We start from the raw sequence: 18,270 nt of genomic DNA on the forward strand, positions 1-18,270 counted from the left end.
ATGCACAATATTGGATACTTTGTCGATATTGTATGTGCCGGTATTTTCCATCTTTTTGCCAATTGCCAATACGATACTGATATGCACAATAACCCCCCCCCAACCTAATTTCAGAGAACATCAAGTCTCTCCTGTAGTGGAATTAACATATTATGCCTACTCTTATCATGATGGCAAAATAAGAACAAGTATTACTTAAACTATGAAACTAACATTATGAAACTGTAAGTCATCCTACTTAAAACAGGCTTGGATGATGCTCTCCCTGGGTTAGGGTTAGCTTCATTTGATCGGCCTGTCATATCAGCAGAAATATTCGTTTCGGGCCGATGCTATCAGCGTGCATATCTAATCTTCCTTTAAAAATTAAGCAAGAAATTGTCTTCATTCTCAAAATTATTTTAACTTTTTGTCATCTGGCTTCGGTGGCTGGTGCATTGACAATCTCACCAGCCAGATAAATGTCCTAGCAAGTATTTAGAGTAAAAAAAAAAAAGTAAATGTGTAACAGATAGAACAATCTCAGGTTTGATGACAATTAAGTGCGTGAATAAAGTGTTTTCTTTTTTTCTTTCTTGAATTGCTGAAATTCTTATTTTTAATAAAACATTAACATTTTTGTTAAAAATGTGTTCTTTAATCCAGCCGACTGTGATCTTTGTTTTACATAGTCGAGACAACATAGTTCATAAGATTTTCTGAATCGTACATATGATAAAGAGATGATGGAGATGTTTATGTAAGGCATAATCAATCAACTCCTAGGTGTGCCTTCAACAGTTTGAATGCACAATGTGGGGACGAAGAACCACCGGGTCCAAAGCAGAGGGTGGCTGCCTCCGCATTAAAATCCTTTAACGCACACCTATCAATTGATTATCCCGCTTCTACCATGGTCACTAGCCAACAATATAAAATAAAAGCATTCACACATTTTTTGGTGCAGCTTTTGCTATCAAAATGTATTTTTTTTCACAAGCCATGTTTCCCTGGCAACACCTGGGAAACAGACTAATACCTGGAACAATCATTACCACCCTGTCAGCTTGCATGTATATATATATGCATATGTATATATATATATACACACACACACACACACACACACACATATACAGTATATGTGTGTGTGTGTATATATCTAATGAACGATGAGATAGGCTCTGCTGGCATGAAGTAGTGAGTTGAATGACAGTGAGCTGATTATGTGATACAAACAGGCTATCAGTCAGTTCAGAGGGTGTGTTGTGTTTCTTGCAGTTTGTTGTGTTACATCATCCTGATCATCCTGTGGTGTTCAGAAGATGAGGCCCTGCTGACTCAGTGTTGTAAATAAAATATTCAGATCTTTAGAAGGTTCCAGGTTGGATAGCGGATTAATTCAGAACAGTGATTAAACTTGAGCCGGACTATGTGTGCCTTAAATGGTTTTAATGCAAAATACAATATGGTCCAGGCCAACAGACTCTGTATACATGCATTAGAAATACACTGTAACAACAATACGATACAATACATATTGTCCCATATATGGCAATATACTGAATTTCAATATGCCATTCCTATTGCATAATCATTTGCTTACTTTTGGATGGAGTACCAACAGAGTTCTGACTTTTGTCAAGGGAATGCAGTCTGTTTAAACGTCTAGAAGTAATCCCAAATCAACATTTACAATCAATCATCTTCTAATCTAAGTAACATGTTTCACCCCTGGTACAACACATTTAGACCATCACAGGCAGGTAGGAGCAGAGGACAAGAGCCAATAGAAAAAGCAGAGCTACAGATCCATTCCCTGTAAGGGGCCCAAGGGGAAATAGACAGGAAAGGAGCAGAGACAATCTGGATCCAATCCCACACAGCCATCCGGCTTCCCATCCCACAGGGGGGCATACTTGGACAGAGGTTCAGTCCTGGAGTGAGACGCCAGGGCGTGATCGTGAGACACATGGTAGGAGTTGAGCCAAGCTTGACCATTTGGAGCAGGGCCCGGGAGGGAGGTCAGAGGGGGTTTGGTCATTCTTCCTCAGTCATCCTGGAGTTTGGAGCAGGGCCCAGGGAGGTGAGAGAGAGGGTTTGGTTATTCTTCCTCAGTCATCCTGGAGTTTGGAGCAGGGCCCGGGAGGGAGGTCAGAGGGGGTTTGGTCATTCTTCCTCAGTCATCCTGGAGTTTGGAGCAGGGCCCGGGAGGGAGGTGAGAGAGAGGGTTTGGTCATTCTTCCTCAGTCATCCTGGAGTTTGGAGCAGGGCCCAGGGAGGTGAGAGAGAGGGTTTGGTCATTCTTCCTCAGTCATCCTGGGAGACATGCAAACAAATATACTCTATAAGAACAGATGCGACCACACACAAAACAGCAAACGTGACTTCCCTCCCACCGGATCAAACGAACAACCTTCCAACTATAGCGAGCCAAAGTTACACCCACTTCCGGGTTAAGCATACGAACCAAGGGATTTCACCCACCATTATTTTTTCCATAGACATTTGGTAAAAAGGCTTATAAAAAATAGTTTGACTTGGTCAAACCAAGAGATTCAGCTATATTGAGAAGCAGGTGAGACTATATAACATTTAACTCGTCATTTAAACGTCGTCGAGAAATAAAAGGTTTTGGATGCGATTGACCCATCAGAATCGAGTATTAAACAAAGCCGTGTAATAAAGGTGTGGCCTGACGCATCAGAGCAAATGCAACATGAGCGCGCTGATTCATCAGGTTCCCAGGCTAGATCAATATCAATATTACTTTCCTGCAAACTAATTCAACTTATTGAGACATTCTCACGGTCCGGTCCAAAAACTCCCCGCCCCAAAACATATGCAGCTACGCCACAGGCCATAGAGTGCTTCATGTCCATTCATTTGTAGGACATCCGGACAAGTCAGATCCTGTCAGGAGAGTTGTGAGTCACAGAAAAATGTAATTTCATGTAACTCCAAGTAGATTAGAATCAAAAAGTCAAAATTATTTGCGAATTCTATGCGCTGCAGGTGGAATAAATATGTACAATCCAGCCCTGACGGGGAGTGTTAGGTCAGCTATGCATTACTTAGGTCCTCACCCACTCATCTTCCTCGGCTCCCTCCCCGTCTCCTCCGGGCTTGGGAGGAGGACCATCTGCGTCGGCTTTCTTGGCCATGATCTTCTCCGTCCACGAAGCGCCGGCCTTTTCGTCTCCGGCGAAGTTACACTTGGTCACGGTGCCTCCGTCCACTTTAGCTAAGGAGGCTGGTAAGAAGCACAAAAGAAACGGCGCCTTTGCTTTTCAATGGTGCGGAAAAAATCTAAAATCGACACCAATTTGCTCAAAGTCACAGTAGAAGTCACAACACGGTAAACATTGACTGTACAATCACAGCAACATATTCCAAGCAACTACCCAGGATCTATCACAGTATGTTCAGCGAATTTCAACCCCTGTCCTTTAGTACAGTGGTTCTCAAATGGGGTTCCGGGGACCCCCCAGGGGTCCGTGGCACTTTGCCAAGGGGTCGGTGAAAAGTTTTCAGGAAAATAACAACTTTTTTGAAAAAAGCTTCAAAATATTGTATGCTTTAAATCTAAAATGGTTCATGGATTACATTCTAATCTAACAAAGCTATCAATTTAAAAGTCACGTTACCGTGGAAACAATTAAGCTTAGCCCAAAATCACAAATCAGAATGAGGGGGGGTCCCCGGTATATTTTCTATCTTGTAAGGGGTCCTTGGCTGAAAAACATTTGAGAACCTCTGCTTTAGTACTCGTACTACGACTGATCATCCCCGGCTGGGTCGCCCGGGCGAGGGTGTTTGATGATCAAAGTCCCGAAACACCTGTAGACCCCGGGTCCAAGTAACACCAGATGGTGTATACTAGAACTAGAACTACAGCACATGGGGGATACGTGCCTTTGCCCCAAGGCACTTGGGCAGTATTGGCCCTGGCTTTTACTACATACCCTTTCTAATCAGCCGACTAACCTCCTCACATCCATAACGCATAACTATAATACAAAAATGACACAAATAAGCCATGCGTCTGAGCTCAAGTCTTTGAAGCAAGGCTCTTGGGAGCGTAGCGCCTGCTTGTGGTCACGTCACATGATGACAGGTAAAAAAGTGTCAAAGATACAAGTGGAGGCCACACACAGTGCAGTGGATTACTCAGATAATAACAAAAAATAAAACGAGAAAAAAAAAGAAGGCTCAAAGCATTCCACTCTGACGCAAACGGGCTATTGGATATCAAAGGAAATGATGCCTCTCCTGAATATGAGAGGGTTTGAACTCAGCGTGTCCCTCCTCTGAGATGACTAAAGCCACCGTGAAGCAGAGCGCCTTTCCCAAACAAACCCAGCCTGCCTCGTTTCAAACAATTAAAAAGGGCCGATCACACCGTTCTACGTTGAACTCCAGGAGGAGCAAGTCAAACGAAAGCCCCCGATCTGAACGTGGAAAAAGCTCACATATGAAAGGACTGTTGCCTCGGGTCTTCAGGCGCACATCCTGTCCCGTCTCCAGCTCCGTGTTCTCCATCTCTGACTCTGGGTACCAGAAGGCCAAGGCCCCGCTGGGGCGGTGTCTGTCCGTCATCTTCACCAGCTCTGCTTTGTTCACCACGGCTGACAGCTGCTCCTCAGAGAGGCGGTCTGACTCCCCTTTAGCCTCCACCTCTGCATGGAGACAAAGCACACATGATGATGCACGTGGATCAGAGATGGAGACTTGTGACTTGGACTTGAGTGGCACACACCGTGCGTGACTTGAGACTTGTCCTCAAAACACTTGGGACTCGACTCAGACTGGAGATTTGGTGCATTAACATTAACATGAAGGAAAGGTCTACTAATAATAACAATGAAAAAAGAAAAACAAGGCTAGGTCGAAACGTAGCATTATGGCCAGCGGAGGCAGCAACGTTAATGTGGAGGGCTGTCGGTGACGTTCAAAGTTTCTTTTCGCTTGTTTTCTTCGGATTTTTGTCGAAATCAAGCACGTTCAGATAAAGCCAAAGAGATAGTTCAGATACAGTTGTTTTGGGGAATTTGACTGTTTTTTTCCCCAGAGTCAGAAACTAATAAATGACTTTTTTATGTATTTGGTGTCAAACAGCAATATCAGGCTATCTTGCTTGCTCTTTGAAATCAACATTTCAAATTGATGGAATTGAAAGTGAAACAAGACATTAACGGTTGTTCTGAACTCACTGAAGGAGGACATGAGGTAGCCAGTGTTGACCTTTTTGGTGTCACTGAAGTTTGGCTCCACCTCCTTCCCACTGGCATCAAACTTGCGCTGATGGACCCGGCTGGGCTTGATGTACAACACATAGAGACGGACCTGCCAAACACAGCAAACAACACTGGGTGCTCGCTGTCAAAGAATGCTAACTCTGATATGTTATTAAATCTCTGTCCTTTTTGGTATTCATATTTCATAATCATGGTGGTTGTACTGGGCAGCTTCCAGGCGTGTGTGTGTGTGTGTGTGTGTGTGTGAATGTGAACAGGTGTAGAGGTAGTGGTAGAGGTAGACAGACTGTACCTTGTCATTGTTGACATCGGTAATGGCATGCCTGCTGACATCCAGCAGCTTCCCCTCTAGAAGAACCCCAGGGCCACTGGCACAAATAAAAAACAGTTAGTTTGGGTGGGCTGTCTCTCTCAACCTGCGGGTGAGAAGCAGACTACGTGACATTTTGGGTGAAAATGAGTCATATTATTATTATTTTTGTCCCACATTGGATGATGTCATCAGTGGTGGTCACTTGTGCAATTAACAGGCGAAGTTGAGCAATTGTGCACTGATCATTTGTGATGTCACTGGAGCACTCCATGATGTGATCAGTGATGGTCACTCGTCAATTTGCAAATTCTCTGCTCAGTGCTCACTACAGACAGAGTGTCAGCTATCGGCAATCAATCACAATGCATGCTGAACAACAACCAATGTTGATTCTGGTTGGAAAAACATACAGTAACTTCCAGTCCGTTTTCTCTTCCTGGTGAAGGAATAAGTTCCATTAAAAGAATGGGACAGTAACACATCTGCTTATCGACAAAAGTGCATTATACTAACTATAGGCTACCTAGAACAGGCTTTTATTATTTTCTAAAAGATACATTCTACAATTCGGCATGCACCCAACATAGCTAGCATATTTCCCCCAGTAGAATTTGAACTCAACTCTAAAAGTTACATTTTTATTTCAAATGAAGATGCCGGTCGAATGCCGATTTGACCAGAAGACAGCATCGATTCATAAAATGTCTTCAGTAATGCACACTACAAGGTGTGTATCTTTAAGGAAAAGCGAAGCGACTTTAACCTGACAGATTTTTTAGAGGATTTTGGTGTAACTTCACACATCCAACAGAGAACACAGTGCATCTTTTCCGTCGCCAGCCCCGTTTATCCTAAAAACAAACACATTTGCGCCCTACCTTTCATACGCGGAGGGAGACCACACACGGTCTATTTTCTCATTATGTACTGGTTTATTTTGTAAAGACGTGTTGTGATAAATTCGGCTCATTTTTCATAATATTTGGAACTGTCAAAGATTTTTCTCTACCGACTTCCTGTTCCAGCCCAGCCTGTTCCTAGAGGCGAGAGCGTGAGAGAGGTGCGCTCGCTTTATGAAACGAGACATGCCGACGTGGGGGTAACTCATTACAAAAGTAACATATTACATGATATTACTTTTAGCAGTAGCTCAGTAATATAGTTTATTACTAATAGGATTTCAGTAATATTATACCAGTTACTTTGTCAAGTAACACAAGTTACAAATTGTTTTTTATTTTTAGTTTTTTTTATAAAATGACCTGCAAATAAAGCACATATTTAAATAAAGATACAATCATTTCCTAATCAAATTGTGTGTTTTTATGCAAATAACCATATGACAATGACAAAGGAAAATAATCACATTTCGAATTTTGGATTGTTTACACCTGCTTCAAAACGGTTGATTTTTTTTTGTTGGGATGGTTCTGGGTTGGCGATGTCATTCTGCTACTGCTGTTATTTTGGTGAAAGTGATGTAAAACTAGTGTATTAAGTAATGAGTTACTCTACATGAACAGTAATATTGTAAAGTAACTTATTACTTTCAAATGAAAGTAACTAGTAATATGTAGTATATTACAAACTAGCTCCAAACCCTGCTTACTCCAAGACTTTGGACATGAATGGTGAATAAGAAATTGATCAGTAGTAAAGCACGGGTCAAGTCCACGTTTCTGTAACGGGGGCTGGTCAGTGGGCAGTAACAAATATGCATCTTAAAGTATTCTGAAACACAGCCAGGAGGTGAGAGAGAGGACTTCACAATGATGATGAGTAGACTGATTTACCGTTGAACTGATGGTTAATGGTGGAAAAGAGCAACCTGGGGTTACCGGTATGTTTATTAACAGATATGATGTTGGCAAAATATACTGTTGGAGTAAAGCGAGGACAGAAGATTTGTCATGCGCAAATAACGGACCTGCAGTCCCCCCCCAGCAATCCTCATTTCATTTATCCAAGGAATGGGGTTGATGGCGGATCGAGTTTTGATTTGAAGGGGAGCAATGGTATCTATAAGGCAAGGCATGAGCGATAGATACTGTTGCTATCAGCTGATAAACATACCTCATTAAAATATTTATCCTGGTCCTTGACATGTAAACATTTGGATCTGAGCTTCCTCAAGAAGTAGTCTCCTCTATCCCTTATGACATGACGATCTTTAACATTAGAAAGTAATTTGCTTGTCCTAGTGTGTGTGTGTGTGTGTGTGTGTGTGTGTGTGTGTGTGTGTGTGTGTGTGTGTGTGTGTGTATGCATGTATGTATATATGCAATTTCCAGATGCTTTGGATCCCCTGTTATTCCCTAGCTGTCCTCAGAATGCTGTTATTCCTCAGAATGCTGTTATTCCCTAGCTGTCCTCAGAATGCTGTTATTCCTCAGAATGCTGTTATTCCCTAGCTGTCCTCAGAATGCTGTTATTCCTCAGAATGCTGTTATTCCCTAGCTGTCCTCAGAATGCATGATGCACAATTCACACGATAAAGTACACCTAACTGAGCCCAGCTTTATCTGTGGAGTGATCAAGTGTGAAATCAAAAGGTGTGGAAACTATACGTCCTGCCATTTAGCATCATAAGGCAAACAGCCACCATATCAACAAAAATTATTTACTGTAGTGTAGTCCATATCAACAAAACTCATTGACTGTAGTCTACAAAGGTCATTGAAGTATAAATAAAAACGGGCTTATTGTTCCACTACATCCCTGGCTGCATGGATTCTCTCTAAGGGTCTTCTGACAACACCAGGGCTCTGTGTGTGTCCCATGTTTAATTCAACGTCCTCCTGGCGCGTTTGGCCCTTTTGAGCATTTCCTCCGATTGTGCTCTTGGTCTCCGAGGGTCTGAAGACTCAGAGTGTCTGGATTTCAGCCGGCCAGAAAACAATCGGCCACATTGTGTTCTGTCCGGGGCCTGTGGCGGCCCGCGGCGAGGTCCAGCATCTGGACCTTCAGCGTGGGCCGCCGGGCTGCATCTTGCTCCGGCAGACCTGCTTCTTCCTCGTCTTGGGTCGCAAGGCTCAATGTGCTGCTCAGAAGAGCCCGTTAGCAGGGGCCCTTGGCCGGACAAATCACAGGTGTTCTCCAGCGAGCTGACATCTGGTCGATACTGCTCCTACAGAGAGCGAGAAGACCCTGAAGAGTTGTAATTGCGACATTGCAACACAATGACTGATTATGCTCAGGAGAGCTGTTTGCATTTCTGTATAATAATGCAGGTGCAATGTTCTGAGAAATAAAGTGTTGCTGACGTTATTATGACTCACAATCCTGAGATGATATACATGATTCCCCAGTCGGATCTATGAGTTCACCAGACTTCTGACCTTGTGATCGTCAGTTAGAAATTCAGCTGGCCTCGGAGTAAACATGTTGAAGAAGAGTATACTCACTTACATGCTGTCCAGCCTTGGATGCTCTTACACTGATGACGCATGATCAATCTGTGAGGTATTTAGTTATCTTAAAGGAGAACTTCACTGAAATCAATGCTGATTTATTTTGCACATGACTTCACGCATATCCGAAAACCGTAAACAGTTTTGCAGACATTCATTTAGTTTGATAAGTTATGGAGAGTTGATTTGAGCTCAAGTTGACGCCAAGCACAACTGACATCACTGGTTCATCACCACTTAACTCAAATCAACTCTCAATAAGGGTCAAACTAAATTCATCTCTGAAATGAAATTAATTTAATTCACATTACGGTACGGTATCTATCAAAAATATATACGATATTTCACTGTATTGATTTTTTTCACCCTCTTAATTAAACATACTATGGCCCATCGGGGGAAGTATTTTGCCTTGAGGAAATATATTGCATTGAACTGAAACTGAAACTAATATGAGAATGTTTACACAAGGGTCCTCCGTTATGAACGTATCTGTAGTGGCTTGCGGGCACCATGCTTACTGTATTACACAAAATATCATGGGCACGGTATGACAAGGAAAGCGTACGGTGAGATACATGTGGTTGCTGGATATCGCAGTATCACAGTTATTGGTACTTGAGGGTACGGAGAAATCGGACTCTCTCCTACGATGGATTTCTCGTACCGTCTGATTGTTGAACGTCTCTTGGTGCAAAATGGCGGCTCTAGAAAGAAGCCGTCGCTCTTTGATCCTGAGGGACTGACGGCAAATTGATGATCTGTAGCTGCTGGAAAGACCTCAGCATGACGAGTCAAATGTGTCTACATTTGACCAGTTATTCAAAAAGAATATGGAAAATATACCAAACAACAACAACATGGACCCAGAAATGCAAAGTCGATAGCGTTTTTTCTTTCTTTTTTCTTCCTCAAAGTGTTTTAGGGTCTGCTTTTCCTTTAAACAGGCATAAAGACTCATTAAGATCTTCACCTTTGGAGAGGAGTGATCTGCTTCACTCTTCACTGTTTCTCCTGAGGTTGGACAGGTTTTCTCATTTACACCTGCAAAGACAGAGGTCAAATGATGATATGTGTGTGTGTGTGTGTGTGTGTGTGTGTGTGTGTGTGTGTGTGTGTGTGTGTGTGTGTGTGTGTGTGTGTGTGTGTGTGTGTGTGTGTGTGTGTGTGTGTGTGTGTGTGTGTGTGTGTGTGTGTGTGTTTGAGAGAGGGATAATGTCCCTTCAAGACCCCCTAAAGTCAAAAATATATGGAAAGTTTCTTTGTACTTGTATGGGCCTATGAGCATGATGTGTGACATCACAAATAGTTTGGAAGCCAATTCCTGCCCAATATTCGACTTACAAAAGTGTGATGTGGAAACGATGTCTCCACTGCACATACACGGAAAATGTTTTTTTTTTATATTTTTATAATGAGGGAGGAGTAGATGTCATTTTAAGGATTTTAACAAGACCATTTTTTGTGTGTGAAAAACGATATCAGACACAAATTATTATTCAAAGTAGAGTATGTCTAAGACATGACTTTAGGGGGTCTTTAACGAACGTTTCAAACACTTAAGAGCCAACAGAACCTTCAGCGTGAGCGTAGCGGCCTAGCTGGATGCCGAGCCAGATGTTTCGTCGTTGGGTCCAGCCCCCGGGGGCCTCCACCTCGTACAGGCGCTCACGCTGCTCCTCGTGCTGCTGCAGGAACGTCCTACACACTGCACACATAGTGACATTAGTGAACATATAGCAAACAAAGATGACACTAAACACTGAATACTATGGGGGGGGGGGGGGGGCGTTGGTGCTACACACAGCAGACAGAGATGACTAGGAGAAGGTGGTGGAGAAGGCAGGAGTGGAAGACTGTGAGGGACTGAGTTTCTGATGTATGTACACATACAAGGAATTGAACTCGGTTTGGCGTTGGACTCCTTTCTCCTAGTTACAGAATACTGACGTACCCAACAAGCAAATATCAGTCGGCAAGTTTAGGGAACTAGGCAGCGCTCGATTCGCCTGGCTTGCAGCTCGCATACGCAGCTCGGCCAAACGTTTGACCAAAACGTAAAGAAATTGCGGATTTAAAGAATTTTTTTTTGTTTTTTTTTGTTTTGGTCCGAGTGAAATGTTCTATGGTCTCTCCCGATTCTAAATATAGCTGAACCCTTTGGTTTGACCAAGTAAAACTATTTTTATAAGCATTTTACGAAATGTCTATGGGAAAATAAATGGCAAGATGAAAATCTCTGGTACAGTGCTGAAGCAGGAAGTGACGTTCACTTTGGCTCTCTATTAAAGGTGAAATAAGACGTACAACGTTTGCTCCCCCCGTGGCACAAAATGGCAGTGCTATTATACTGTATACTCACTTTCTGGCCTGTACTCTGTTTCGTAACATTTTCCACGGGATCGTCTATTTCGGATCCTGCTTGTTATTCCACAATTTTTGCAAGGTGATGATGTATTAGCTCTTCGTCAGATGTTTCTGTTGGATCTCCGCTCTGATTAGCTGGCTGACTCCTCTCTATGGTGAAAATGTGACTTTATTATTTGTGTCAGTTATAGGCCACCATCAACCATGCCAGAGATCTGTTCATGTTGCAACTCCTTGTTTTGCTGATGGAGATCGAACAGTTTATACAGAGCGACCGAGGGCCAATTTGTGAGCACAGAGTCAATTTTCGGGGTTGGGGTTTGTCAGCGAGCTCCAAAGAAATTCTCACTGAGGGCGAATATCATAATATAGTCTGAACTCGACCTTAGTGCAACTTTAAATGTAGTAGTCAAAGGCATATTGAAGGAAGTTGAATGAATGGATGTTTTGAGTGCAGGAGGGTCTTGACTGACCTGCAGCCATGCTGGGTGATAGTGGTGAGCTGATTCCCAGCACCTCGTCTCTGGGGAAGGAGGAGCAGAAGTCCTCCAGCATGTGGAGGCCCAGGCCACGCCTCCTCCAGCGCCTCCTCACCAGCAGCGTGTCCAGAACAGGCAGCAGGTAGCACTGGCTGCTCCAGCCCCCGCACAAGCTGCCTAGTTCAAGATGTTTTTTTAAGAATGCACCAGGTTAGAAAAAAAAATCTAATCAAATCAGAAGGTTCCTTGTACAATTTACAGCATTAGGATCTCTTTCATATCCAAGCAAAATTGGCATTGCCACTAAAACACCAATATCGAATCGGAAATCGAATCGGGACCTTGTGTATTGGAATCGATCAAACCCAGCCCTATTGATCTGGGTTGCATTCCCCACAAATAAGTCAAAATTTAAATGACCTAATAACCAATCCTGAGACTAATGTGTGATGTGTGTGGGGATTTCATTGAGACATAATGATATAAAGTTTATATTATAAACCAATAGCCACACAGCAGATAGGTGTGATGCTCACCTCTCTGAAGCTTGTTGTTAATTTTTATAAAACTAGATTGGCTCCTCCCTGACTGTTTAATAGCGTCCCTCATCCCCTCCTATCACTGATGAAAATTATCGTACTGATGGAATCAGTGAAGTGAATGAATAAACTTGTTAAGCTAGTAAACCTGTTACCTGCCTCTCCACTTGTCACTATAGGGATGCACATTTTAATCAATTCCCTGAATTGATTAATTGGTCGTGTTAACGATCAATTAATTGATTAAACGTTTTATATAAAAAACAGCATTTGACATACAAAATAGAACATACAAAATGTGGGTTTTTACACCTGTCTTTAGGCCTATGTGCAGAAAAACACAGGGCATCTTCAGAGGACAAGCTGGATATTAATATGCTGGAACATATCTGAGATAACTGTCTAATATTAACCCACTGTTGATCTTACTGATGATAGGTCGGCATGACAGCTGACGTTTCCAGTGTGTATAAAAACGTGTGTAAACAGACATCATCACTAGGTTGGGCTCAGAGTTCACCCTCCCTCACTGGACAGAAAGCAGAACTGGACATCTGTATTCACATTCATCTGTTTTGTCCATCTGTGCTGCGTCTTCCGTCATCCTCTAGAGGTCAGAACATTTTGCTTATTGCAGCTTTAAGTTAAACCAGTAAATGTGTTCTGATTTAGACAGGAATGAATTAAGTGTTCTTATTGTCATCTACAGCAATAGTTTGCCTTAAAGTCATGGAAAATGATATTCATGTCTATAATTACATTTCCCCCTTTATAGGGAACCAAACACAGACTACTTTTCAGGTTGGACTGACATTTAACTGATTAAAAACGTATGTTATTGCAACTGCAATTTGCTACTGGCTGATGTTGGTTGCTATTGGCTGATGCATCACAAGCTTTCCGGTCCAACCTGAAAAGTAGACTCCTGTGTGGGTTTCCCTCGAAACCCAATTTCTAAGTAATCCAACAGTGACCCGTTTTTCAGAGAACAGACAGAGATGAACTCCAAACACATCAGCAGGGAGCCCTGTGTTCATTTTACACATGTGGAGTTTGGATTCAGCCTGAATACCTTGAGCATAAAAGCGGAGGACCGAGGCACTGATTTGAACTCAATCCAACAGACGCTTTTAATTTGGCTTTTGAGCGACTTGATTTCAACTGAATCAAACAGACGCTTTTAATTTGGCTTTTGAGCTACTCGATTACAACTCAATCCAACATACTCTTTTAATTTGGCTTTTGAGCTACTTGATTTGATTACAACTCAATCCAACAGACACTTTTAATTTGGCTTTTGAGCTACTTGATTTGATTACAACTCAATCCAACATACTCTTTTAATTTGGCTTTTGAGCTACTTGATTTCAACTCAATCCAACATACTCTTTTAATTTGGCTTTTGAGCTACTTGATTTCAACTCAATCCAACATAAGCTTTGAATTCTGCTTTTGAGCTACTTGATTACAACTCAATCCAACATACTCTTTTAATTTGGCTTTTGAGCTACTTGATTTCAACTCAATCCAACATAAGCTTTGAATTCTGCTTTTGAGCTACTTGATTACAACTGAATCCAACATACACTTTTAATTTGGCTTTTGAGCTACTTGGGGATATGAAGGCAGTGGGTGTAAAGTCTCCACTTGGCTGCAGTGAGGAGGAGGCGGAGGGTTTTCGGAGACTCTCGTGATGAGGAGAGTCCTCTGGTTTTGATTTCGGATCACATAACTTTCCCGTCTGTCAGCACCTTGTTAACGGCGTAACCTACGAGCTACATCTGGCCGTTCTGTCACTGCCGTACTCGCTACAGATGGAAATCAGCTGGAGACATATTTACAGCCTTTCCTTTACTGTCTTTCTGTTGTCTTAAGAGCTGCAGCTTACAGTAGATATGCTGTTTGAAGTGCCTTACTTTAAAACTGCAATAAGCCATTCCAGACCCAAAAACTAACATGTGCTACATGGAGATTTCTGTGAGAAGTAGATTGTGTCCAACGGAACCCAACTGACAAAATATGCTAACAAAAAAGAAAGGAGGGGGAAAAACTTGCATTAGCCCCTTGAGAACAGACAGCAATGCTTCCTATAGGCTGAAATCCAACCTTATTAATGGTTAATTACTACTTTAAATTGTCTTTACATTGTGTCCAACGAAACCTCCCCTCCCTCTCACCTTTGTGTTTGAGGGTGTAGAAGCCCCTCCCCTCCCTCTCACCTTTGTGTTTGAGGGTGTAGAAGCCCCTCCCCTCCCTCTCACCTTTGTGTTTGACGGTGTAAAAGCCCCTCCCCTCCCTCTCACCTTTGTGTTTGACGGTGTAGAAGCCCCTCCCCTCCCTCCCACCTTTATGGTTGAGAGTGCAGAAGCCCCTCCCCTCCCTCTCACCTTTATGTTTGAGAGTGCAGAAGCCCCTCCCCTCCCTTTCACCTTTATGGTTGAGGGTGTAGAAGCCCCTCCCCTCCCTCTCACCTTTATGGTTGAGAGTGCAGAAGCCCCTCCCCTCCCTCTCACCTTTATGGTTGAGAGTGCAGAAGCCCCTCCCCTCCCTTTCACCTTTATGGTTGAGGGTGTAGAAGCCCCTCCCCTCCCTCTCACCTTTGTGTTTGAGTGTGTAGAAGCCAGCCGCCTCCCCGTCCTTTCACCTTTGTGGTTGAGAGTGCAGAAGCCCCTCCCCTCCCTCCCACCTTTATGGTTGAGAGTGCAGAAGCCCCTCCCCTCCCTCTCACCTTTATGGTTGAGGGTGTAGAAGCCCCTCCCCTCCCTCTCACCTTTGTGTTTGAGTGTGTAGAAGCCAGCCGCCTCCCCGTCCCTCCACAGCAGCTTGGCAGACTCTGTGCGAGGGTGAGGGCTGAACAGCAGCCTGGCCTCCAGCTGACGCAGCACGAACAGGATCACCCTCTCCATCACCGACCGCACCTGAGAGAGAGCACAGACAGAGAGTCACTCTTATTTTGTGACTATTGTGTCCATTCAAAGCTGTGTGTGTGGTGTCATGTACCGGGCCCGTACGCTTACTTTATTAAAATAAACAAAAAACACTTTGTTAGTTTATTATTTCTTACAAAAATGATAATGAGCGAAACTCACAAATTTACGAAAGTCTCGTTTACAGGCTGACTTTTCGAATATGGATTGTGTGGATTTAGTTGGCGACCGTGCGTTTTGATACTTTCACCATGTTAGACCACCCAACTCCCGTTTTCCACCATATGGGACTGATATAGAACATTTTAATAACCATAGCCTTAATTACATTTTCTATACCAGGGACCTTTCATTTCTTTACTTTATTTGAAGATCTTGGTTGGCATTCATGATTTATACTAGTTACTGTAATATTGCCAGGTCATATTAACTATGTCATATAGGTATGGGGTTTTGATTTAATTTGCTGATAGACAGTATTTTTTTGGCAACATACAAATATGTTTAAATTTGACCCAAAAAAATCCAAGTATTCAGTGTTTCCTGCAGAATTGTATTCTTGAGTAATGGATTTTAAGGTCAGCAGCTGTGAGGATCATGCAAGGATCGCTTAGTCAGTTACCGTGCCATCCAAAGGACAGACATACAGGTATGCAGGAACTATTGTGTCAAGGAACACACACACAACACAACACAAAACACACACACACACACGCGCACACACACACACACACACACAGCAAGATTACCGGCACAAGGCCAGTCCTGGTTTTGCTGGCTGTCCGTATGACATCGTCCACACTCCACCACTTCCCATGCAGGTACACGCCCACAACTGGAAGATACGGGAGAAAAGGCATTGTGTGTGTTTGTGGTACAATGGACTGCATTTATATAGTGCTTTTATCCAAAGCGCTTTACAATGTGCCTACATTCACCCATTCACACACCGAGGGCGACCAGCTGCCACGCAACATCGAGAGCAATTTGGGGTTCAGTGTCTTGCCCAAGGACACTTCGGCATGCCGACTGGAGGAGCTGGGGATCGAACCACCGACCTTTTGGTTAGTGGACGACGCGCTCTACCTCCTGAGCCACAGCCGCACCAGTGGCACACTCAGCACACTCAGACACACTCAGTGTGTCTGAGTGTGTGTGTGTGTGTGTGTGTGTGTGTGTGTGTGTGTGTGTGCATGTGCGTGTGCGTGTGCGTGTGCGTGTGCGTGTGCGTGTGCGTGTGCGTGCGTGTTTGCAGCCCCCACACCTTGTGTTGGCTGGTCAGGGGGGTGTAGAGCCAGGAGAGTGCAGTCAGGTTGATCGTCTTCAAACAGCTGCAGCCGCCTCACATTGCTTCCAGTTACCTCCACCTGCTGGACCAGGAAACACATTCAAATCTCCAATACAGTAGAGTAGAGACCCCTTTTCTCAATGACAAACACAATGCTTACACTTATCCCATTAAAATAACAATTAATGAGCCAAGATATCAACTTTTACAGCCAAGTCAAAGATGCTAAAAAGATAAGCAGCCTACCTCCGAGGGGTGTGATGATTGAAACCATTCATTTTCATCAAGTCTTCTTGACTCCAGAGAAGAGAGGCACTGTTCAGATGCTGAGGTCAAGTCGTTGTAATCCACAGCTGGCATAAGGTCAATGGGATACATGGCCTCTAAAATGGCAGATTGCAGTTTAAAATCAACAGGCTAATGAAACAAATGTAATCACCAGTGTTGGGCAAGAAACTTTCAAAATGTAATATACTACATATTACTAGTTACTTTCATTTAAAAGTAATACGTTACTTTTCGGAACCATCCCGAAAAAATAATTTAAACTGTTTTGAAGTCAGTGTAAACAATCCAAAATTCTAAATGTTATCCTTTTCCTTTGTTATTGTCATCTATAGTGGTTATTTGCATAAAAACACACCGTTTGATTAGGATTATCATTTAAATATGTGCTTTGATTAAAAGAAATAACAAAATTTGTAACTTGAGTTAGGCTACTTGACAAAGTAACTGGTATAATATTACTGAAATCCTATAAGTAATAAGTTATATTACTGAGTTACTGCTAAAAGTAATATATTACATGTAATATGTTACTTTTGTAATGAGTTACCCCCAACACTGGTAATCACATTTATAGGTGCAAATATTGATACTGATAAATATACTGATACTGATATAAAAATAAATACTGATAGTATTATAGGTCCATATACATAGCGTACGTCCATCCATGACATGACCCACACGCCAATCACAATTTGGCAATTTATCTGGAAACGTACCTGGTAGAATATAGATATTTTACTAATTGTCACTGTCAGTGTCTTCTGGTGAATTCGGCCCATAGATAATCGAAAGCCGAATTAAAATGTGCCTCATAACGCTAGAAAAGGTCGGGAATGTATTAGGTATTACTTAATCCGATAAGCAAGGGCGCTTTTAAATCGGCAGATTACTGTAAAGACTTTGGCGTGTGTTCCAGTCTGTCCACTAGCTCCACACAAGCGAGAGCTGGCGGCTCGTATCGGAAGTGACAGCTGGGCAGGTATGTACTTTGCTCTGCTAACATTGAACCAACAGGTTATTACAACACTCCATTAAAACACATGTAGCCTAGTCTTAATTCGGTCAGTTTTATCACACTCTGCGTGTCAACTTACTTTACGAGTCAATAAAAAGCCAGGGGAATGGTAAAGTCTCGCAGCTGTTGACAAGAGGCTCCCACCTCCAATCCGTCTCGCGTTTCCTTTACTTGGAGTTACAGCGCCACCGTCAGACAGGAAAGAGGCATCACGTAATTTAATCCTACTGCAAGCTCCGTCAAGTTAGCCAGAGTTCACCAGAATAAGACCGGAAAAGAGGCGATTGGCACTTCAAAATAAAGGTATTAACATTTGCCTTTTCATTTTTCATTTCATTTTTCATTCAGAACGCGCTGAACTAGTACAGTATTTACTTGATGTCATTCAGTTTCAGTAATTGAAC

General features: G+C 42.8%; 2 protein-coding genes across 4 annotated transcripts; both read right to left on the reverse strand.

Moving 5' to 3' along the window:
• Nucleotides 1-617: 617 nt before the first annotated feature.
• On the reverse strand, nucleotides 618-6,581 carry arpin (actin related protein 2/3 complex inhibitor). Of its 3 annotated transcripts, none has more exons than XM_083655039.1 (6): nucleotides 6,429-6,581; nucleotides 5,530-5,605; nucleotides 5,193-5,325; nucleotides 4,452-4,658; nucleotides 3,066-3,232; nucleotides 618-2,102 (listed from the first exon to the last, which is right to left on the reverse strand). In XM_083655039.1, exons 1-6 carry the CDS (start codon nucleotides 6,518-6,520, stop codon nucleotides 2,094-2,096), a joined length of 684 nt encoding a protein of 227 aa, XP_083511165.1. In that variant the 5' UTR covers nucleotides 6,521-6,581; the 3' UTR covers nucleotides 618-2,093. The 3 variants fall into 3 exon arrangements, with proteins under 3 accessions (XP_083511165.1, XP_083511163.1, XP_083511164.1); XM_083655037.1 differs by having other exon boundaries at nucleotides 618-2,298; nucleotides 3,054-3,232; XM_083655038.1 differs by having other exon boundaries at nucleotides 635-2,298.
• Nucleotides 6,582-8,332: 1,751 nt separating this feature from the next.
• fam169b (family with sequence similarity 169 member B) lies at nucleotides 8,333-18,022 on the reverse strand (the record flags this gene model as incomplete). The annotated part of the gene is made up of 9 exons (XM_083654167.1): nucleotides 17,946-18,022; nucleotides 16,807-16,943; nucleotides 16,537-16,639; nucleotides 16,022-16,107; nucleotides 15,116-15,263; nucleotides 11,801-11,983; nucleotides 10,537-10,668; nucleotides 9,934-10,004; nucleotides 8,333-8,677 (listed from the first exon to the last, which is right to left on the reverse strand). Exons 2-9 carry the CDS (start codon nucleotides 16,936-16,938, stop codon nucleotides 8,333-8,335), a joined length of 1,200 nt encoding a protein of 399 aa, XP_083510293.1. The 5' UTR covers nucleotides 16,939-16,943; nucleotides 17,946-18,022.
• Between the last annotated feature and the right edge of the window lie 248 nt (nucleotides 18,023-18,270).

The sequence above is a fragment of the Poromitra crassiceps genome (genome assembly GCF_964638095.1).
Source record: "Poromitra crassiceps genome assembly, chromosome: 18".
NCBI classification, from domain to species: Eukaryota; Metazoa; Chordata; class Actinopteri; order Beryciformes; family Melamphaidae; genus Poromitra; species Poromitra crassiceps.

Coding starts and splice junctions, on each gene's coding strand:
- arpin (XM_083655037.1), bottom strand. CDS start 6,520: ATGAGCCGAATTTATCACAACACGTCTTTACAAAATAAACCAGTACAT. Junction 5,606..6,428: donor TCTCCCTCCGCGTATGAAAG/GTAGGGCGCAAA, acceptor TATTTGTGCCAG/TGGCCCTGGGGTTCTTCTAG. Junction 4,659..5,192: donor CTACCTCATGTCCTCCTTCA/GTGAGTTCAGAA, acceptor GTCTCCATGCAG/AGGTGGAGGCTAAAGGGGAG.